The sequence below is a fragment of the Camelina sativa genome, chromosome 8 (assembly GCF_030686135.1).
Source record: "Camelina sativa cultivar CO46 ecotype springtype chromosome 8, ASM3068613v1".
Lineage (NCBI taxonomy): Eukaryota > Viridiplantae > Streptophyta > Magnoliopsida > Brassicales > Brassicaceae > Camelina > Camelina sativa.
Genome location: NC_141887.1, coordinates 20982982 through 21006661, shown reverse-complemented (window position 1 = coordinate 21006661; position 23680 = coordinate 20982982). Strand labels below are relative to the sequence as shown.

Sequence of the window (23680 nt, the reverse complement as noted above, 5' to 3'; positions counted from 1 at the left end):
TGGATAAATGGACCTTACAATATAGCAATGACAATATATCTCAATCTTAATGTCTCCTCTCTTATAACCCCCCAGGGGGAATGGAATATGCAGCTCTTGCAGGATCAATTTCCACCAGCTGATGTGCTTCGTATTTGGTCCTTTCCCCCGGATCCTGGGCTGAAGGACAGTACGATTTGGGCTTACACGCAAGATGGCCGATACTCTGTAAAGAGTGGGATCTGGCTATTAAACAAGTATGCGGTATCTTTAGTTCCTGTAACACCAACTACAAGGAGAGTGAGTGAGATTAAGGAGCAAGTGTGGAGTTTGAGGACAATGCCTAAAATCAAAATGTTTCTTTGGAGGGTTCTGTCTGGCGCTTTGGCAGTTGCTGATTATCTGAGGACACATGGAGTTAATGTGAACGAGAGATGTCGAATATGCAATGGAGGTGAGGAAACAATGTCCCATGTTTTATTTCATTGTGCTCCGGCGATGCAAGTATGGGATCTGCTCCACGTTCCTCTTCCGGCACAAGGATTTTTGGTCTCCATTTCTAACAACATTGAGTATGTGTTTGGTCTAATGCGAGATAGTGGTGTGGCCTTGAATGTTCGCAATGCTATACCATGGATACTTTGGGGTATCTGGAAGAGTCGTAACTCTGTTCTCTATGCGGCTAAGAGTACAGATGTAAATACTCTAATTGCTACAGCTATGGAAGAATCTGAGATATGGATCAATCAACATCAGTTGGCGTTAAATGATACTGGGTTAGAGATCAGACGGGTTAAGATAGCCAAGAGATGGTCTAAACCGGCGGTTGGTACTGTGAAATGTAATGTCCATGCCTCTTGGATCAATGACTCTTGCTTCTATGGTGGGGCTTGGATCTTGCATAATCATAATGGGGATGCTCTGTTTCACTCGAGGGATGCTTTCCGACCGACGGTTAATCGGATTGTTGCAGAGCTACAATGCATCTTCTGATGTTTACAAGGATTACACGATTTACATGTTGATTCCTGCGAGTTATGGACGGATTGTAGTGCAGCAATCTTGGTTGTGGGAAATCCAAAAGAATGGCCCAAATATCGCTCGATACTAGTCAAGATTTAAAGGGCTCTGAGGAACATGGAGAGGGTTACGTTTCATCTTTCAACCCCCAAGGCTAATAATGTGGCTCGAGACATTGCGTGCAGTGTTACTCGGGATGGTAGGTTAACGTCGTACTTAGCCCTGGGTGGACCATCGTGGCTCCATGACTGCTTATAGCTGGATCGTCGAGGCTGAGTGTCTTTATCTATTTTTCACACCTTAATCCCTTGGTTTGTTATTTCATTTTCTTGTTGAACACACTTTTTGCAATATTTGATGACGATCAAAAAAAAAAAAATCATGGTACTTTTAGTAATTTCTTTTTTTAAACGAAGCCATCTTTGTTTTTAATTTTAAACTACATTTGAACCTGCGGTACACTGCGAGACTATATTTTTAAAAGTAAAATAAAAATGTAATTGTTTTAGTAGATTAACTATATGTATGAATATGACTAATGTTTTGTAAATTTTAAATGTATATCCCTTATATCTATATATTATTTAGGTTTACTGGTTTAAAAATTTAGGTTTATCTGTTTAAATTGTTAAATTCAAAATATAACCTTTGGTGTACCGTAGTACTATTTGTTTATTTTACATAATCGTAATTTAATAAACTCAATTAGATATGTTTAATATTCTAATGTTGATGATGTTAACAAAATAATGAATTGATGATTTACTAACAGTTAATGATATAATTTTCAATTTCTATTAATACCCAAACACAATTTTTATTCTTTGCTTGAGTAAGACATGCACGTTTTTCAAAATCCAAATAACTAAAAATGCAAAAAAAATATAGTTACATTAATTTTATGTATTTTATATTTTTATGATGATTGAAACCAAGTAAACTAAATAAATCAAACAAAGATGATAGGAAAATCGTAATTTTAATTTAAAAATATTTTTTTATATTTCAAACAAATTTTTTTAATTGTGTTTGGTTATAAGGATAGTAGATAATCAATTGAAGATATTTTTTAGATACATGTATTATATATAAATATTTTTCATATTCCATATTTACATTTGATAAACTTCCTAATCTATTATTTAAATCAATAGTACTGTATTTTATATAATATCTAGAAAATAAAAAATTCGCTTTAAAATATATTTTGAAAATGTTAATATACATGATTTCCAACTACATAGCCACATATACGAACTACCTAAATGTCATTTTAACTACACCAACAACACCCAAAAAAAGACGAATAATGCATAGTGACATACCCAAAGAACACGTTGTGTACTTCTTTTAAAACATTTATTAATAAATGTCGATAATTAAGGGTTTATAGATTGTAATTTTAATAGATTGAACAAAAACTAAAACCAAAACAATTAAACTGATCATACATAACCGACTTGACTCTCTAAGTAAACCGACCAGACCTCTCAGAAACCCAACTTGAGCTGGCCTCTAACTCTAAGTATCACGATTAAGATTCTAAATGCCAGATTTGGGAGTGTTTTATTTAGAGTTTGTTATCGATGTTAGAAAACGAATTTGAAACAAATTCGGATCAAGTCAAGGATTAGTTGTTTGGGTTAGAATTTTGAGTTGCCAAAGTATGTTACAGAAGATTCTGCATTTTGTCTTAATATTTGTTAGGCAAAATCGATACTTATTGTTTTTGGCCCATCATTATACTGTTTGGTGAATTGTTTAAATTTTAATTGTTAGATTTTAACTGTAAACTAATAGCAAACGAAGTGCTCGAGAAAATGCGTGAGATGACCGGTGGAGATGATCTAAGCGGCTTCAAAACCTTGGCATTTAAAAAAATTGAGAAAAACAAAAGTTGTTTTTTGCTTACTATTTGTCGATACGTGAGTTACCAAGAAATTCTAGTATTGCTTGTTTTATGAATTTACTGTGTTTATTTATATCCGATCGAGTATATCATAGAAAGACATAGTCAAAGTCAAGCACCTACAAGGGTTTCCATTAACCGAACATGTATTACAATTTATACTAAAATTTTAAATTGTTGCTAGCGTAACTAATACATATAATTAAGTTTCCCTGATCACATCATTAATATTTGACTATTGAGGTTAATCAAATGTAATGTTATGCGCAAGAAAATCCAATTACGCGTACGTACCTTACCTAACTAGAGATCATAATAGCTTTGTAAAATTTATTTTTAAAATGTACGAAAAACCGACCTTTCCTTATTGGTTTACTGATGCAAGATCGTTCAAGAAACATAATTGGTGATAGTTTAACGTGCAACTTTCATTCTAGCTAATATTAAAAATTGATGAATAATTATTGTAAATGCAGATTCTGGAACAACTCACTGTAAAGAACACGTCGTTGTGCCGAACAAAGCGTTGTATCAATCAGGAAGCTGCATCAGATCAAAGACGCCCGAGTTGCTGACATGGATGTGTGAGCTGACGTGGCAAGACGTTAGTGGATGTAATGATGTGTCGAGGAAAGTTGATGACTTGGCATTGAAGATAGAGACGAGATTTGTCTTGGAGATATGAAGAATATTCTCCACGACAAATAAGGAAAGGATAAGCTTGAGCAGTAAACAGTTTCCTTATCTTTGGAGATATGAAGAATATTCTCTACAACAAATAAGTAAAAGATAAGCTTGAGAGGAAATAGTTTCCTTATCCCTTGATACTTGGAGATTTGCCTTCTAGGGTTTGTCAAGTCATGTATATATATTCTAGGAGTAGGCTAGGAGCCAAGTTGAGCACTCTAGAATATTGATACAATTGTAAACTTCGAAGCCACAAAGATAAGGCTTAGAAGGAGTGTTCCCAGTTCTCTGTGACGTTAATCAGGGAGGTGATTAAGTGCACAAAGAATTGCTTTTTCTTTCTTTTATAGATAAAAGGAGAGAGGGTTGGTTTTCTTCTCTTAGATCTACACATGATGTTGTGTTAGATAGAAAAGAGAAAGTCTTAGATTCATTCTTAGTCGGGATCAATCCTATTGGGTAGAATAGGTTGAGTAAGGGCCGAGACAGAATTGTATCATTGTAAGAGATAAATTTTGTTAATAAGATTGAATAGAAAAGCGTTGGCTTGGCGCGTTCCAAGTGTGAATCAGTGTGTTGTGTGTCTCTATACCTTATCAATTGGTATCAGAGCAGACCCCTGCTAAAAGAATTGTGTATCTTTTCAACAGGTGAGATCTTGAGACGAGGTATGGAGAATCCACAACAGTTCGTTGATGAGAACAATCCACTGATGCTTGACGGTGAGCACTATGGTGATTGGAAAGCACAAATCAGACAGATGATTCAGAGTCGTGATATGTAAGCATGGTTCGCTATTGAAGATGGATGGTCACTTCCAACACTTACGAACATGAGAGGAGAAACTGTAATAAAACCCTGTAAGTTGTGGACAGCTGAAGAGAAGTTAAAGGGAAAACAGAACGCTGATGCGCTATCTACTATTTTCAGGTGCTTGCTGATGGATCTGTTCACGATGGTGCAAGAGTATATGTCAACGAATGAACAATGCATGAGTGATTGCACAAAGCTCTAAGGAGAGTTTGCTAGCTGCAGCACCTTCACTTCACTACAAGGTTTGATTAGTGCATGTGAGTAACAAAGGAGTGAAGATGAAGTCACACCTATGAGAGTTGTAAATGTTCTATCTTAGAAGATGATTCAAGAGATTGTGTAAATGGTAACTGGTACGGTGGGTTGATCTGTTGTCTAAAGATATATTTTACCAGCAAACCAGACATCTGTATGTACTTGCAAGCTGTGAGTGTTTTAGTATCACACATGCAAGCTGCTGAAATGATTGTCAAGTATTTCAAAGGCAAATGCGAAAAAAGCTAGCAGATAATTTAAGAGATATCGCTCTCTGAATCACCATGAAGGATCAAGTGACTATTGCCTTCTGGGAACAAAGCTGATCTTCTGCTACGCTCAGAAGCTTATTAAGGTACCTTGTTCAATTGTTAAATCTAAGGTTAATGCCTTGGGAACCTTTTTCAGCCACCAGATGAGGATCAAATAATTGAGAACAGCGTACGGTACATTCTTAAACCATGCTTCAATTTTGTGTGATAATTGTTTGTTTGCTAATATTGTTGTAGATCATGTACTAGATACTAAAATTAAATTACGTGACCCTGAATATCAGTTTATTCATAGAGTAGTTGTGGAGAAACTGATAGTAATAGAACATTAGAGCACTGATTTGCAAATTGTTGATTTGTTTACAAAACCATTGGACTTGGATCAACACATGATTCTGAGAAAATTCATTGGTGTTTGTGAGATCTAATATGTTCGGTGAGTTGTGTTGATCAGATACAGGGACATGCATCAGAACAGGCCATGGAATTCCTAGAATGTATAAAAGATCAACACTCTGTCTAAGCAAGAGTTAGTGGAAAATAGCTGCCTGTCATGCCAATTCATATTGGGGATCTTGTAAAACGTTTTCGTGAAGGAGGAGGTCAAAGAGCTGAGGAGAGGCATTATTATGCATTCCATTCTGAAAGAAGTACCAGTGGTTTGTAAGTTAAAAAAAATAGAGTAATGTGGCTGGTACGTCTGCAACAGAGACCTGAAGAATAATAACAAGGGAATGCACAAATATCCGCGGTTGAGAAGTCAAGTGATATCGCTGATAGAAATCAGGAGATTCAACAGAAGATCGTTCATATCATCAAGCTGTGAAGATCATTCATGTCTGTGGAATATAAGCTCTAAGGTAGTGTATCATGAAAAGTCAAAAAAAAAATGAATGACTTGATACACTCCTGTCAATGCACTCTCCAAAGGAAATTCCAGCTGCCTACTTCCCGTTGATAGTGAACCATGAGAATCAAAGGCATGCCAGAGCGAAAGACTAGCCATTGATCATAGAGTTGTTCTTTGAAGATTCACAAAAGGTTGTGGTAGTTTCTGGTGAAGTCCTGAACAAGTGGTTGGCACACATCACAGAACAGATCTCAAGGTATGAAAGCCTCTTACCTTAAGAAGTAAAAGTTAATATAAAAGTGTTCTTGATGGTCTATTGCTTTTCTGGTTCCCTCACTTCCTGTGATTAACGATGTTTGAATGTCTAAGGTTGTGTATAAAAGGCTGAAAAGAAAAAATGTGTTGTAAAATCAATGTTTTGTAGTTAAATTCATATGATTGATTGATGAAACATGAGGCTGATTGTAAATATTGTTGATGAGAAATGTTTGTATGTTTTCAACAAGTGTGCACTGATGTGTGTGTTAAGTGTTTCAGGTTTAAGCTCATTTGTTTCAGCTCACAAGAATGATCATGATTCTCTAAGTGGTAAAATCCATAGAGCAACAATTGATCAAGGGTCTGACTTTTTGAACGACGGATTGATCATGTAAGTAAGATCAAAGAGCTGCGTGTTCATCTAAATATTTGGGTGTACCAGGAGTATTGAAAGATTGGAAGTAGTTGTTACTGAAACTCAACTTGGCTCTAGTGGTGAAAGGGCTTTAGAGGATTGTTTTTGAGTCATCATGCATCTGAGGACGATTCGAAAGGCTGATACTCATTTTGTATCGATAAATGAGTATAGTGTCAGTTCCAGGATACGAAGGAATGGAGCTACATGTACCGGAGGCTGATGAGTGCTCCTAGACAGAAGATTGTGCTTGCAAGTTGTTATTTCATGTCTGTACAACAGGTGGTTATTCATTAGAGTTCCATCATTGATCAATGTATTTGATGCAAGGGACTGTTACCAGAAGATGGATTGTGCTACGAAGCAAGTGTCTATGTCCCGCTAGCTGTTTGACGTGTGCATTATCGTTTGTATCACCGAGAAGACATCTTCTTAAGTTAAGAGAGAATCTGCAGAAGTGTGTTGATACTTCAGTGTCGTAGAGTCAACAAAAGAGTGACAGTAGATCGTCTCACCCTTGATGATCTACAGGTGCATATGATTCTGATAAGACATGTTATCTGCAGTGAAAAACAGAGGTGTGTGATACTCTGTTACATCCATTGAAGAACGAACGCTTGTGTTTGGTTCCAATAATGATGGATGAGGATGTTTGAAGCTGTTGGGCTTCTGAAAACTGAGTCTGAGATTAAGCCTTACATAACCAAAGGTATATGAGTTTTGTGGGCTAATCTGTCAACTGTCATGGGTTTGATCAAGATAGTGAATGTTCTTGTGAGGAATTATGCATTTGGAATCTCAAAAGTACAATCAACTCTTTGTTTGATTATGGAGGAGTAAATGGCTAGGTTGGTATTAGACATGTGAGACTGATGATTGTTGAGTTAACAGATGATCATATGTTTGAGTTCCCTACATATGACGAATTGGAGAAGTGATATGTGCTTAGCTCAGCTGACTAGGTAGCTCATCTTTGTAGAACCGTTCAAAGAAACTGGTCTAGATGCAAGAATGAAGGTTATCTACAGCGAAACTGAGGTTTGAAAGTGTCGAACATGATACACAAGGTGCTGTTTTTTCTTATAAAGCTTGTGTATGGTCACGGTCACACTGTGGTTCGATCAAAGAGCTACTTGTTGTTCGAATTCTCGACTATCAGCGTCCTATTGCCCAACATCCAGTTGTGGTTGCCAGGAGAGTCAAAATGCCTACAAACATGAAGCTGTTTCAATAGGCGACGAGACTGATCATCAAAGTGCTTAAGGATGCGAAGCACTGTTAGCAGGTAAGTGATTCCCATAACTCAGTATGCTGTTGTGATACATATGTTTGTTTTTGACTTAGTTGATCACTCAAGCTGGGTGAGAATGATTCTGGTTCTGGTTATTGTTATAATTCTAATCAACGCCTAATGTTAAGGAGTTCTGGATTTATGGGGGAGAATCCTTGTAACTACTTGGTTTAGGGGGAGAATCATTGTTTATGGGGGAGACTTAATTGATTAATTGGTTGATCTTAGGTTGTTAATGATTGAGAATATGTCAATTGATTAAGTCTGATTAGAGAGCTATTAAGAACATGGTTTCCGCTGCAGCCCGCTGGGGTTTCTGATTATTAGGTTCCTAATCATAGTTCTGTTTGAACATACTGTTGATTGATTTTGCTAGATAATGACTGTTGTTTGGTCTAGTTGTTGCTTGTTCTATTTTGGCTTGTGTTTGTTGGAGTGTCTTTTCAGGATGAACCAGAGAGATGCTTGAGTTTCAAACTCAGTCAAAAAGGGGGAGATTGTAAATGCAGATTCTGGAACAACTCGTTGTGAGGAACAAGTCGTTGTGCCGAACAGAACGTTGTATCAATCAGGAAGCTGCATCAGATCACAGACGTCCGAGTTGCTGACATGGATGTGTGAGCTGACGTGGCAAGACGTGAGTAGATGTAATGATGTGTCGAGGAAAGTTGATGACTTGGCATTGAAGATATAGACGAGATTTGTCTTGGAGATATGAAGAATATTCTCCACGACAAATAAGGAAAGGATAAGCTTGACCAGTAAAGAGTTTCCTTATCCTTGGATATATGAAGAATATTCTCTACAACAAATAAGGAAAATATAAGCTTGAGAGCAAATAGTTTCCTTATCCCTTGATACTTGGAGATTTGCCTTCTAGGGTTAATCAAGTCATGTATATATATTCTAGGAGTAGGCCACGAGCCAAGTTGAGCACTCTAGAATATTGATACAGTTGTAAATTTCGAAGCCACAAAGATAAGGCTTAGAAGGGGTGCTCCCAGTTCTCTGTGACGTTAATCAGGGAGGTGATTAAGTGCACAGAGAATTGCTTTTTCTTTCTCTTATAGATAAAAAGAGAGAGGGTTGGTTTTCTTCTCTTAGATCTACACATGGTGTTGTGTTAGATTGAAAAGAGAAAGTCTTAGATTCATTCTTAGTCGGGATCAATCCTATTGGGTAAAATAGGTTGAGTAAGGGTCGAGACAAAATTGTATCATTGTAAGAGATAAATTTTGTTAATAAGATTGAATAGAAAAGCGTTGGCTTGGCGCGTTCCAAGTGTGAATCAGTGTGTTGTATGTCTCTATACCTTATCAATTGTGGCATTTGAATCTTCAACATAACTAATTATAATTTTATAAATAAGGGTCAAGACCATTTCTACTGTGATACCGAAAACACAAGAGTAAAGAATGAATAAAGAGAAGTTATTTGCCGTGAAGAGCACAGCTCCACCGCAGCATCAAGTGTTCGTTAGTTTCCGAGGCAGCGACGTTCGCCATAACTTCTTCAGCTTTCTCAAAGATGCATTGATAAAGAATGGTATCAACGTGGTAACGGATGAGGACGTACCTAGGGGAAAGCCCATCGATGAGAATCTTTTGAAGCTTATAAGAAACTCTAGGATCGCTGTTGTGATCTTCTCCGAGAATTATCCGGAGTCGACTTGGTGCTTGGACGAGTTGGTGGAGATTGAGAAACAAATGGATCTAAAGAAGCTTGATTCTTGTCCTATCTTCTTTGAGATTGAGACTTGTCATGTTAAACTTCACGAAGCGAAAAGTAGTTTCGACTACAATCTACTGCGGTTGGAGCACCGAGAACGGAAAAAAGCTAGGCAGATAAATAAGAAAGCTTGGGAGGATGCAGAGGAGAGATTCGATGGATGGAGGAGAGCTTTGGTTTCCGTCGCGTCTCGCTTGGGCTTGACATATAAAAAAAATAGGTTTGATTTATATAGCTCAACACCATATATATATATATATATATTCTTAGCTTAAAGGTACTGGATTAATATATTGCATTGCCTAGGGACAATATATATAGGCATATAAACATAATATTAGCCACCTTATAATGGTCTAGTAAGCTGAGAGTTTGAGTTCCTCCGTTACGATTTAGATTTAGTCATAGTTGTTTAATGAAACCTAAGTAGTCTAAACCAACGAAACGACCGAATATGGTGAATACACACACACACAAAACTAGGAGACTCAAAAATTAATATATTCAAATATCGTTAACAAAAGGGTCATATCGAGGTTTATCGGCCGACTTGTACTTAGAAAATCAAAAATCTCATGAACAATGTAAGTTTAGTGATTTATGCTCTTTTATAACACTAAATCTCTTATTTTTCAATGTGACGAAATTTCTTAATATGTGGAAATTAAAATCTTATCGGTTACAAAATTCTTAATTAGATCCACACAACAAATGATGTTATTAAATTAGCATATATATAATTTTTACCGTTGCAACATTGTTATCATTCTAAATGATATTTTTGTCTTGTGTTGGAAGCAATCAAGCAACTTTTGTTAATGAAATCGTCGACAAGGTTAAAGCAATGCTGGACAACGTTTCCTCATCAGATGTACGTAATCCTGAATTAAATCTGAATTACATAGTTGGTAGATCTAGAGAAAGCTAGTGAAATATATGTATATAAAAAAAATGTCCTTTCTTTTGGAATAGACAATGGCAGATCTGATTTCTTCAGTCTCTTAGATCTTCACCACCTCCCTATATATACCTAGACATTTACAAATTACAATAGCTTAATTAAAGAGCCTTCATATTTATATTCTTGAGTTCATAGATGCTTTCTCTGCGACTAATTTCTCTCTATCTACTATTCTATTGTAATTAACATCAATAGATTGTGCCACAACATCAAGTATATATATGTTACCGGGGTCAGGAGATGCGGAGCAAGTTTTCCAGCTTTCTTAGAGCCGCCTTGCAAAAAAGTGGGATCAATGTCTTAGCAGATGATGAGGAGGATATTACTAGAATAGAGTCAAGGGACGAACTCGATAATTTTTTTGTCAAGATTCAAGAATCGAGGATCGTACTTATGATTATTACCAAGAATCATACAAGCTCGGCATGGTTCTTGGAGGAGATGCTGGAAATGAATAAACGCGCGGAAATGAAAATGCTTCGAGTCATACCCATCTTCTACGAGATGAATCCAAATGACATGATACCACATGACAAGCTGATGGAGCTATTCGGTAGTACTGAGGATGGGATCAAGGGATATGAGGAATACAAGGACGCTTTGGATGCTTTAACTAGCTTTATATCTACACAACACAAGTAATGCATCATCCATTGTTTCAAATACAGTTTTTATGTTTACATCTACATAAGATATTTTTTTTTGGTTTTCCTTGTTTTCTTATTTAAATCTACATTGGGATCTTATGGGTTTTCTTTTTGGGCAGATCAGATGCAGAATTCGTTGAGCATATTCTAGAGTGGACTAAGAAAATGTTAGCTTGGTTTTCCTCTGCCCACCCTCTGTGATCATCATTGCTTAGTTAACGCTCCTTGCCTCCTTCTTGTGTAAAAGTACTAGTCATTAATTATACAAACTGTGTTGTGTCCCTTTAAATGAACTTATACATGACTAACTAGAGACAGAGCAACAAATATAACAACAAGGTCAGATAGGGTTCTCTTCTCTCAACCGGGCCTCTACCTCTACAACCTCTGAATAATGAATACCCTCTTATAGTCTTATGGTTTCGATCTGCACCTTCCAGACGGCTCATCATTCAAACTCAAGTCATCAAGTAACTGACGGGTAATTGATCGCTGAATCCTGTTATCTCTACTCTTTTGCTCAAAATTATTAAGACTGATCTCTCCTCATCTTTTGGTAAGTAGACCTTAGGTCAAACATATATAAACTAATTATTATCAATTACCCCAACAAACAAAGAAAAATAGAAAATATAGTGTTAACTATTTTTGTTGATTCAAAATATTACGTACATTCATGATATATATATATATATATATATATATATCCACCATATCCATTATAAACATGTTTTTTTTTTCCGTTCGAACATGTTTTAGTTTGTGATCTCATTCAAAGAAAAATACAACATTAAATGTGTGTTTAACTTTAACCCTTTTCAAAAAAAAAATTAAAAAAAAATTGTGTGGTTTCATCTTTTGATACATGTATTTGTGACCTCATTTTACGAACCTCTAATAGAAAGTTGTATTAAGCAGTCAGAATCGACCGGCCGCCAAATTGGAGCAAGGAAATTTCGGTCAACGTCGTGTAGTTTTTGGCTGAGGCAAATAAACAAAACTCAATAAAATATAGAATTTACCACTCCTAGAAAAATATGAGCACAGATTACAAATCATAAAATCAATAACTATTTCCGCCTCATAGGATCAGAGTTGATCAAATGAGTAAGAAAAATTGAAAAATAAACATATCTTGGGTTACAAGGACCATCCTCATACAACATTTTCTTGTGTTTCAAGATAGCTTATTAACCAATGAAAGAAAAAGGCTAAAACTTCAGAGCTTAAACGCTATATGAGGCAACCGTACAAATAAGAATAATGGACTACGCAATTTTGCTCAACCTCTGACTAGAATTTTTAAATAATGTTTTAGATGGTCGGATGAGGGTTGAACTTCACAGATTCGAGCCATACTAGCTCCTTAATCTCTTCTTCAGTGGAAGCCGGGTCCTCAAAATCGAAACTGAAATGTTTGGAACAAACAGGCTCATCGTTAAGGTCGTGAAGAGCTGACAAGTAAGGATGACACAGTGCTTCCTCAACTACAAGATAAAGAGCATGATCAATGATTAACAATACAAGAAATCATCACTCATATATCAATTTCGGTATGTAACAGTTTCCAAAATCGTACCCGTGATACGTTTCTCTGGATCAAACACAAGCATTTTCTCTAGTAGATCAATAGCTGTAGAATTCATACTAGGAAACCTAGTAGAAAAGTTCTGCCTCGGGAACTTGGGCAGTTCCTTAACATATTTTCTCGCGTTTTCGCTTCTTAGAAACTCTAGGCTCCCTCCATCAGGTGATCCTATCAACTATTTAAACCACATGAAACATCTCATCATAAACACAATGCAAACACAAATAGAAGTTTCAAGCAACTTGTACTGATCTTTCCTGAAACAGAACAACATACCTCGGTTATAAGTTTAAGCTGATGAACGTAGTCTTTCCCCGGGAATAGAGGCTCCCTTGTCATAATCTCAGCAAATATACAACCAACAGACCAAACATCAATAGCAGATGTGTACTCAGAACTATTAAGAAGCAGCTCTGGTGCTCTGTACCATCGAGTAACAACATACTCTGTCATTAACTCTGTTTCAGATGTCGTCCTTGCTAAACCAAAATCCGTAATCTTAAGATCACAGTTGGAATTCAGAAGCAAATTACTCGGTTTAAGGTCACGATGTAAGACATTAGCTGAATGAATATATTTGAGTCCACGTAGAATCTGATACAAGAAGTACTGCACAAGAAGAAAAGAGTATTTTAACATCATATAGCCGAGTTAAAAAAATAAAACCGTAAAAGATAAAAGAGTTACGAACCTGACAGTGATCATCATTCAAAGATTGGTCTGATCGAATAATCTGATGAAGATCAGTATCCATCAACTCAAAAACTATATAAACATCTACCAAATCTTCCTTCTTTGCTGGTCTGATGATATCTTTTATAACAACAACCTGTAAAGAATTGAATAACAAACCACCTTTTAGCTAACATTACTAATCGTTTTGGAAGAGTTTATGCGAAAGATAAGAGTAGAAAACCTTACGTTCTCATGTTCCAAATGACGAAGCAGCTTAATCTCTCTCAATGTCCGCTTAGCATCTACTTTATTGTCAAAGGCTTTACCTATCTTCTTGATTGCAATTTCTTCGTGTGTCTCTGAATCAACTGCAGCACTAATAACAAAACCAGTATTCTCATGAATCATACATTCTAACAAAAAAAAAAACAGAACAAAACGAATCAAGATTGCTCCACAAGCCGAAGCATAAACACTAACAATTACAAGATTCATCAATTAACAAAAAGATCGAATTTTTCAAACAGCCCTGATTCAAGAAACCTATCAAATCAAATTAGGAAATAGGATTCATCAACATGTACCAAAAAAAATAAATAAATAAATAAACGGTTCGTACCAGACAAAACCGTAAGCTCCTCGACCAACAGGTCGAATAGGAGGAACATACTTGTTCGAGACTTCGAATAAGTTTCCATAGACATTGTACTGAAAATATCTTCCTCCATGAACAAGGACTCCTTTGATGTTAGTATCACCCGGATCTGTCGCTGATTCAATTTCATTCGCCATTTTTTTTTTTTTTCAAAATCGATAGAATACCAAAAAAAAAACCCCAAGAATCAAACTCGTTACGGGTTTTTGAAGATGAGATCGATTATCGTCTCTCTGCAAAAATAAAATAATAATTTTTGTTGAAAGTTCCAAGCTTTGAAAATCTCAGGAGAGAGAGACAAGTCATAAAGGGACAACGACTCTTTTCATTAGTTTTTTTTCGAAGTTTGAATTTTTTTGAATAGGTCAAAGAGAAGATAACTTGTCCATCCGCCACGTGTCTCCTGTAATGAATCATGCAATCGAATTGGCAAAAAAACAGGATGATAAATATTTGGGCCTAGCCCAACTATTATTTTTGTTTAACATTAGCCCAACTAGCCAGATTTTGCTGCTCTGGTTTGTTGTATTATGAACCTACAGAACTATATAATAGTTCCAAATTAGTCAACGTTTTTTTTCCCTTTCATTAAAATTAAAAACACTGAAAAAAAAAAACCTAAACAGAAAAGGATCTATATAAGAAAAATCATCTTTTAAACCTTCAAAGTATCACTGGGTAGCACTTTAAACCTCGAGAGAATTTCACTAACAGTATAAATCTTTACAATGATTTTACTAACACTTTGAACCTTTAAAATGATTTTACTAACACTTTAAACCTTATAACTAACTTTCATTTTTGTACCACCATAAAAAATAACGGAATAATAATATCCGTCTACGCTAAATAGTTAAACTATGTTGGTTTAATTTAAATTTTAACTAGTTTTAGTTTTTATAAATAAATAAAAAGATAAAAAAAAAAAATGTATTCATCTTCATTGTACACAAAACTTTTACGACGTTACTCTTCACATTATTAATCCTTTTAATAAATGCATATCCACTGGATTTTGATTCAAATCGATTGACTTCTCATTGGAAACCAATCAATCTTCTAAATATATTGTCGTCTTCAATTTTACATTTGTCAAATGTTTTAACCTTACCTCTGATTCTTCATTTTTTTTTGCTTTGATGTATTTTTCATTTTTTTTATCAATCGTCATAAATAATTAAATTAAATTAAATCAATTAAATAAGTATTTAAATCAAACCAGCATAGTTTAACTATTTCACGTTGACGAATATTACTGTTCTGTCATCTTTCGTGGCGGTACAAACAGGAAAATTAGTTTTAAGGTTTAAAGTGTTAGTGAAATTATTTTAAAAGTTTATAGTGTTAGTGAAAATATCCCAAGGTTTAAAGTGCTACTCGATGACACTTTAAAGGTTTAAAATGTAATTTTCCCGATCTATATATAGATTTTGGAAGTACATTTTAGGTTTTACCCTTTTATTTGTATTTATTTATAAAGTTAATCCTTAAAAAATTTCTAAAAATAGCATTACTTCAGATTTTGTTTCCTAAATATTTTAAATATTTTACAATCCATTCCAACTAAAACAAATTACACCAATCAATATGAAAACAAAAGCTATGATATATTTAACCACACTTTCTATTGTGTTTTGAAGAGATTCTATCTCTGAATCCCTTGCAAACAAAGAAAACAACAATTTGATTTCTGTTTTGTTTTCCAAAATCTATAAGTTTTTATTCTTAACGTAAGAAGAACTTTCCATCCACATTTATTTAAAATATTATAATTAATATATATATATATAAACTTAATAAAATTTTAAAATATTACAAATATAGAAAATTTAAAAAGTTTAAAATACTATATAATATGGTTATTTAATAGGTGAGTTATAAAAAGAACATGTTAGAATTAATAAAATATCATTAAATTTGTGATTTAATTATAGCATATAAATTACTTATTATGTATTTAGATCTCTTATTTTCTGTTATAATGATTAAAAATCAAAATAGAATCTCAAACACTAAACAAAACAAACTAAATATAACAAACAAATGGTCATGAAGTGAATTGCGGGTCAAAAAATTAATATAAATATTTAGCCGCAAACAGCCGAAAAATTTAGTTATTCCTCTATTTACAAAACATCCAATATTTAATAAACAAATACAATATAAAATCTAAATAATAATAAAAATTTATGCACGCGGTGTACCGTGGGTTAAGGGGTGTATTCAACTTGATATTTTAAGTGATTTGTGTAAAAGTTACAAATCATATGTTATTCAATCATGGATTTTAAAAAGTCTTCTGAAATCTATTGAAATGATGATTTAAAAATCTACTTTAAAATCCACTGTTATTCAAAACAGTTTGTGGATTTGGGTTTTAATAAGTTTTAGGGATTCTGGAGGATTTAAAAGGATTTGTTTAAAAATACAGAAATCCAAATCTCATGGTTTTGGTAGGATTTGAAAAAATTTTAGTATAATCATATCAACTTCCCTAAAATCTATTAAAATTTCAAATTTTCAGAGTCTCATCAAATCCTCTAAAATCATTGTTTAAATACAACTCCTAAGATCTAGTTGTTAATTAAAAGGTGAATCTAATTCCAAAAAGGAACAATATATGAAAAAAAAACTAGAAATAAATTAAACTTAATCCAAATAAGACAAGAATTATGATTAGGGATCGTGAAACTATATAGATAGAGAGCGCATACGTGACTTGTTTTTTCACCAAACACATTCATCAATACTTCTCTCTCTGATTGAGGGAGTTGAGTTTAGAGATATCTAATCATCTTTTTTCTTCTTCCTATTCATACGATCCAAATCATGGTCACCAAGACTATCTTGGGCTTCATGCTCGTGAGTCGTGATCTTGTTTCTCTTAAGTTTTTTTTTTTTTTTTTTGTTTGTTTTTTATAACTCAGGGTAAATCCTGAGGCCTATGGAGGGGTCCGAGACTAATCCATGGGGGAGATGCAGCCCATGAATAGACCCTTTCTCCGGGTATTCAAATAGGCCGTAAGCAATGACCCATATCCATGTGGCCACATAGTAAATGAGTAGCAATTCCGCATCTGGGGAGAATTGATCCCTGACCTGGACCAACAGGGCAACTCTTCCAACCAGATGGGAACTACTAGCCCACCACCATGTGGTTTTAACGCTTGTACCTCGGCTAAACTATATAAAGTTGGTGGTAACTTTGGATGGACTGTCAAAGACGACTTTTGGGATGAACATAAGAAATTCCACGTCGGAGATTCCCTCGTCTTCGAATATGATCAAACGTCAACGACGTTGCTCAAGTTTCCAGCGCCTTGGAGTATGATTCATGCTATTCTTCTTCTCCTAAAGTTGTTTACAACACCGGATATGATGTTGTAACCTTCAAGGAACCATGACATCACTACTTCATCACCTTAAATCATATTCACACTAGTAAAAAAGATTTGTATAGTTACTTTAAAATGTGTAGGTATAACTAGATTTGCCTAGCTAGAAAAAATTTGTTACAGATTTGATACTAAAAGAATTAGTTCTATTTGGTCGTCGCAAAATAATCCTCTATAGCAAATTATCGCAAATTGCCACAAATTAGATACAAATTAATTTATCGCTATTTGCTACTAATTGTTACATTTCTCTGTAACTATCAGTTACAAATTGCAACAGAGATATCAGTAACTTGTAGTTATAAAAAGTCACAAAATTTTGTGGCTAATTTCTTCACAAAAATCTTTAGAATTACTTGTCATAAATTTGTTACAAATTGACACAAATTATCCGTAGAATGTTATATCATTATCTTTTGCTATATAAATTTAATTGAATATAGATTTGTATATTTGACCTCTATTTTACAAAATTTATTTAACAAATTTTATAAAAATATATATTTATATATATCTCTTATTATATAAACCTTAGTTCTCAAAGTTAGTTACTCACCAGATCGTGACACATGACACGTGTCAATTTCAGCGATTAAATATCAAAGTTAGTAACTCATCAGATCTTGACACGTGTTAGTTTTAACGATTAGAGATCGAAGTTAAAAACTCACCAGATCGTGACATGTGTCAATTTTAACGATTAAATATCAAAGTTAGTAACTCATCAGATCGTGACACATGTCAATTTTAACGATCAGAAATCACAGTTTTCAAGTTTCGTAAAACAAAGCATAAGATAATTGTAATCTTTTTATATTTAAAAAAACAAGATAAATATACTAGGTGTCATCCATATCAAAGTTTCACTGTTACAAAGATTCTCAACCACTACATGGTAAAATAAATATATTATGTGCCATCCATATTTGTTCGTATAATTATACTATATAACCTAACACATTAAATTTTATGTCTTTGTTTGCACAAAAAAAAAATAAATAAATTTTATGTCTCTATGGTTAGCCAATTTCGGACATTGAGTACTGCAACAAGATTTGTGAAGGCACATGCGAAGAAAACGAAGATTATGAAGAACCAATTGGCAGTTAGGAAAAAAGCTTGAATTGAAGTCTGAACTAATATTTTTATTAAATTAAAAATTTTATTATATAAAGTTGGGTTTTCAAATTAGCCACTAACAGGATTTTGACACGTGTTAAGTACACTGATGAGATGTTGACACGTGTCAAAAAATTATTATTTTTCAAAACAGCTAATTAAGAAAATAACATTAAATCTAAATAAAATTTACATATTTATATCTAAAAAAGAATTTCTAAATCAAAAAGGAAATTTAACAAAACTAATCTATTTTTCATTGTACGTTACTTATATTATACGTGTTTTCTCAATAAGATTTTGACATGTATAAACAAAAAAGTAATTCACTAAGGATGTATATTATTATTAATAAATAAAGAATGAATATTATAAAAAGAATAACATAAGTTATGTCAAAAGAATTCTTTTTTTTTAAAAAACATAATAGGACAGCTAATTAAGAAAATAACATTATATCTACATAACATTACATGTTTATATCGAAAGCTTTGATCTTTGATTTTTTTTCTGATATAATTTTGTCAATCTATTGTGTGGATCTTTGATTCGTGCGGGGTTTTCAATGGAAGCTACCAGATGCAATGAAAAGAAATCGAAGTATATAATGCCCGCTAATTTAATCGAGGATGAAGAAACTGATGGGGTTCCAATCGTAGCATTATAAGTTTGGAAGATAAGTCGGTGGTTGATGTTTCTGGTCAAAATTTAGAGTTGTCTTTTCTGAATAATATTGATGATTCTGGTACTGAAACAATAGCTGCTTGATCGAGTAATTGAGAAGCGGTTTCAAATTTGGAAAGTTGGAACGGTATACCATTTTAAAATTGGTTTCAACCCAGATTTATGTAGTTTTCTATCGAATTAGGTTCGTAAACCGTTTAAACCAGGTATATGGAGAAATATATGGTAACTTTTAATTCGGGTAAAAATCAGTTGAGAATTTATGATTCGAGAATATTTTAGATGAGGTCATAGCTTTAAGTTGTTTTGGTACAATTGGATACTTCTGAAGAGTAAATAGGTCGTTGATCCTTAACGTGATTATGACATATGTCATGTTTTGGATTGTATATAAAGTTTCTATTTTGTATATCTGAATTACCTAAGACTTATATATACCATCCTAATTATAATTTTCAAATTTTTATTTTTATTATATTATTATATTAAATTTCTTTCAATTTCTCAACTTTTATTGGGTTAGTTATAATATCATTGTAAGCAAGTAGATAATTTTCACCAGTTATTCATCGAAAATATCTTTGGAGTAAAAAAAACTTCATGGTTAAAGAAATTATGTCACAAAACAATTTTAGTAATTATAAGATTTATAATTATGCCAAAATGAAAGTCTAGCAACATAAAATTTGTTTAATTTGTTTAGAAGACATTTTATAGGTGGTGATAAAGAGCATAATTTAATAATAAAATAATTTTGGGTGTAAGAACATATTTTTAATGGTAAAACATAGAGTATAATTATACGTGGTTACTTATTAGATGTTGCTTTGATAAATTTGTTGCATGTAAAATATTTTGTGAATAAGTTGTGAAATGTTTTTGAAAATTGACAATAATAATATTATTAATGATGAGTATTTGGCAAAAGTTTTAGTGGGATATAATTTAGCTTTAGATTATTGTAATAATAGTTATAATATATTAAAAATATATAAATATAAATAAATGTATGAAGATAAATACAAATATTCTCTAACTTAAATTATCTATATATTTATTTTAGGAAATAAATTTTCTATATATATTTTCAAAAAATAGTTTAAAGTTTAGGAGTTATTTTTTTCAACAATTTTTAAACCCGCACATCCTTTATCTAGTATTATATAAATTATGGAGAACATTCACATTCCACAAAACAAATTTTACATACATAGTTACATTACATAAAACAAATAACTAATTTTTGGAACTTAAAGTTTTGGAAGAATAACACCCTTTGATACACTCCGTAATAATGAATGTCAAGTCTTTCTTTTCAGCTGCTCACTGTGCTTCGTCATCCTACTGCATAGTTTCCACACACACACACATTGATTCATAATACTGAAACTAAGATTGGAAGAGTTTTACTTACCGATGGTGAATTGAGTAGGAGAACTAGAGCTGGAAAAGAAAACAAGAAACACATCAAGCAGTCACAAATGAGCCAACTGAAACAGAATATAGTTTGTACATAGATATTAGATATACATTCAACAATTCCATATCCTTTATACATTCACACTTCCTCCATAATCAGAGAATTCAGAACCATTACTTGTATCTAGCATCGGCGATTCATATACATAGATTGAAAACCAGTTACTTATATGAGGAGGTTCTGAGAATCAAATAGATATAACCAAATTAAGTTGAAACAAATGTATCAATAGCTACAGACTTACAGGTTTAACAAGAGTATAAGGGAAAGAATACTTACCCTGAAAGTTGTGAATCATAGAAGAGTTAATTTGTCTTTTCTTTTCTCTATACCTCATGAACATGATCTAAATAAGAGAAAAACAAGTATCAGTATGAATAATAGATGGTAACTGCAAGTAAGACAAGCCTTGAACATGAAACTGAACATCACGAACCAGCAGGAAATCAAACAACTAAAGCATATAACCTATGCTGCTTTTTAGACTCCTAGGGGTTCCTTTTGTACGTAACAACAAAAGCATATAACCCCATTCCACCGAGGAAGCGACTTAGACTCATCACTCAAATCATGCAAGCGTTGTGCACTAAAACAAGAAAACAAATTACAAGCTTATGAATTTAATTGGATGTCATGAGAGAAATAGACAGATCATATGGTTCATCCAATACCATAGATACCATATTCAATATATCTACCTCTCTAGAAAAGCATATAATAAACATAAGTATTGAACAATCAAAAGCTTGACTCATCAACTGCAAAATAGAATCGAGTGAGTTTAAAAGTTTCAGCAAGTAGTTAATGCCCTGATGATGAACTTACTGATTTACATGCAATCAAAATTCTAAAACTTTGAAATCGAATCCAAACTATATCCATCGCAAAGAGACTCAATCAGGCTCGAGATTCAATCGTTCATCTAAACACAAAAGGAACAAATCGCAGAGAAGAAGAAGAAACAAAACAAAACAAAAAAAAAAAGATAAATACGAACCTGGAGCTTAAGTAGTTGAAAGAAAGATGAAAGCTTTGAGAGCAAAACTGGAGGATTTTGTTGTTAAGGCAGCTTGAGATCTCGCAAACTCGGATCTGGGTAGAGAGAGATAATAAGAGAATGAAGCAAATAAAAATTGAGTTAGAAAGACACTTAACCGATACATGTTATCCACTTTTTCGCCAAGATATGACATCAGAATTGAAGCGAAAGGAAGCCGGCGACGAGCTTCACGGTGCAGTCGAAAAACCTAGATTTCAATTTGGGGAAAACTTTTTCTTTTTCTAATGTTTTGTACGTCGTACAAGAAGAAGGGATAAGGTTTTTTTTTTTTGCTGTAGACTTAAATATTTTTGGTTCTATTGGGAAAAAAAAACAATTGACGCTATTAATTTGTAAATATATTTTTTTATGTATTTTTTTGAGGCAAGCTGTCACTGTAGTTACAACTAATTTATAGTAAATTGTTAATATTTTATTTTTGAAAAATATATATTACTTTTAAAAAAATTTACTACAAATTCTTACGTCTTATGTTGTGTGTAACAATGCTATAACATTTTGTGTCTCTAAATTTGTAACAATTTTACTATATTATAGGTCTGTCACTATTTGTCAATATATAGTTACGCATAGTAACCAATTAGCTGCAATATCTATTAACTAAAATTTTGTCACTAATTTGTAACTATTTGTAGTTAATATTTGTTATTATTCTTTCTGTAGCAAAAAAACGTAACTATATAACTAAAATTTACTAGTGTCAATGCGTCTTGGGACTAAAAATTGACGTTTTTGTCGTCCATGACCTGTCACGTCGGATTCCTTTACCACCACCACCGAGCAAGATCCATGAACTGTCACGTCCAACCGAGCATGAACCATGAACCGCCACGTTCCACCCGGTTCAAAAATTTATTGGGGCTGGTGCTAAAATGATTTTTTTAAAAAAATTGTAGGCTAATTATGTAACATTTCAAAGATTTGAACCATTTTGATAATTATTTGATACTTTAGGGCCTTCAAATGCAAAGAAAAATTGTTAAAAAGTTGGGACCCGGTGCGGTTGCACACCCCGCACACCCCAAGAGCCGGGCCTGGACCACCACCACCCGCGAGCAAGATAGGAAAGATCTACAAGGTAGGTGATTCCAAAGGATGGAACGTCTACAACAGTTACTACTACTACAAGTGGAGTGAAGATAGACAATTTCGCGTTGGAGATACTCTCTATTTCTAATACAACAAGGACCTCAACAACGTTAGAGAACTCAGCGATGATCTTGATTTCAGATCCTGTGAAGCAACTTCTATCGTAGCTGTGCGCAAGACGGGACATGATCTCTTTAAGCTCACCAAACCAGGAGTGCATTATTTTGTAAGCTTAAAGACCGGCATTTGTCAGGCTGGCATTAAGGTTCGAGTCACTGTGCAACAATCAAGTGAAGACGTTATTTTGCCGGATTTTCCCAAGAAGAAGATGAAGCTTTCACCTATTGGCCGCCGCAACAGGTGGTGGTTCCACATCTTCAGACCTCATCACTAAGCATTCGAATTTGTTTTAAGGGTTTTGTTGGTGCTATTAAGAGTTTTTTTTTTTTTCGTTTAGTGGTTTTGAAATACTTTGTTTGTTCGTTTAATTTTTATCATATGCTTAATTTTCTTAATTTTCAACGTTTTTATTTTGTTTGATCATGAGAATGCTCACAAAGTCGTAAAGATGAACGTGTTCCATATGACATATTGACATGTCACATGTCCATGTACTGTTAGATCCTGACCAGCAACGGAAAGACTAGTAATTAAATCAGGGATGCCTCAATGTTGGATTATGTAACTCCGTACGTGTTAATATTTCTCGTAGCTTTTTCTATAATTATTGTGAATTTCACCGCGCCCTAACGATTTAATAAGTTTAAGAATATTGTTCTTTCTTTATATCAGTTGAAGATGCCATAATGAAACTCGAATCGAGGACCAAAAAAAAAGCAAAGAGAACCCA

The 23680-nt window shown here is 33.6% G+C and overlaps 3 protein-coding genes and 1 long non-coding RNA gene across 8 annotated transcripts; 2 read left to right on the top strand and 2 right to left on the bottom strand.

Annotated features, from left to right (window-relative positions):
* Positions 1–9143: 9143 nt before the first annotated feature.
* On the top strand, positions 9144–10405 carry LOC104707436 (toll/interleukin-1 receptor-like protein). Its single transcript, XM_019228773.2, has 2 exons — positions 9144–9697; positions 10276–10405. The coding sequence occupies exons 1-2, from the start codon at positions 9165–9167 to the stop codon at positions 10403–10405; spliced, it is 663 nt and encodes a 220-aa protein (XP_019084318.2). The 5' UTR covers positions 9144–9164.
* A 273-nt stretch (positions 10406–10678) lies between these two features.
* LOC147940251 (protein PHLOEM PROTEIN 2-LIKE A8-like) lies at positions 10679–11080 on the top strand. The gene has a single exon (XM_087461224.1). The coding sequence runs from the start codon at positions 10679–10681 to the stop codon at positions 11078–11080; it is 402 nt and encodes a 133-aa protein (XP_087317350.1).
* A 996-nt stretch (positions 11081–12076) lies between these two features.
* On the bottom strand, positions 12077–14344 carry LOC104707435 (mitogen-activated protein kinase 5). Its single transcript, XM_010423785.3, has 6 exons — positions 13968–14344; positions 13595–13724; positions 13365–13502; positions 12950–13282; positions 12665–12848; positions 12077–12572 (listed from the first exon to the last, which is right to left on the bottom strand). Exons 1-6 carry the CDS (start codon positions 14138–14140, stop codon positions 12400–12402), a joined length of 1131 nt encoding a protein of 376 aa, XP_010422087.1. The 5' UTR covers positions 14141–14344; the 3' UTR covers positions 12077–12399.
* Positions 14345–20330: 5986 nt separating this feature from the next.
* Positions 20331–22026, bottom strand: LOC104707434 (uncharacterized). Of its 5 annotated transcripts, XR_015563816.1 has the most exons (5): positions 21843–22026; positions 21679–21773; positions 21118–21267; positions 20961–21027; positions 20331–20644 (listed from the first exon to the last, which is right to left on the bottom strand). It is a non-coding gene; the product is annotated as an uncharacterized LOC104707434 (long non-coding RNA). The 5 variants fall into 5 exon arrangements; XR_015563814.1 differs by having other exon boundaries at positions 21679–22026; XR_015563815.1 differs by lacking the exon at positions 21118–21267 and having other exon boundaries at positions 20331–20545; positions 20616–20644; positions 21679–22020.
* Between the last annotated feature and the right edge of the window lie 1654 nt (positions 22027–23680).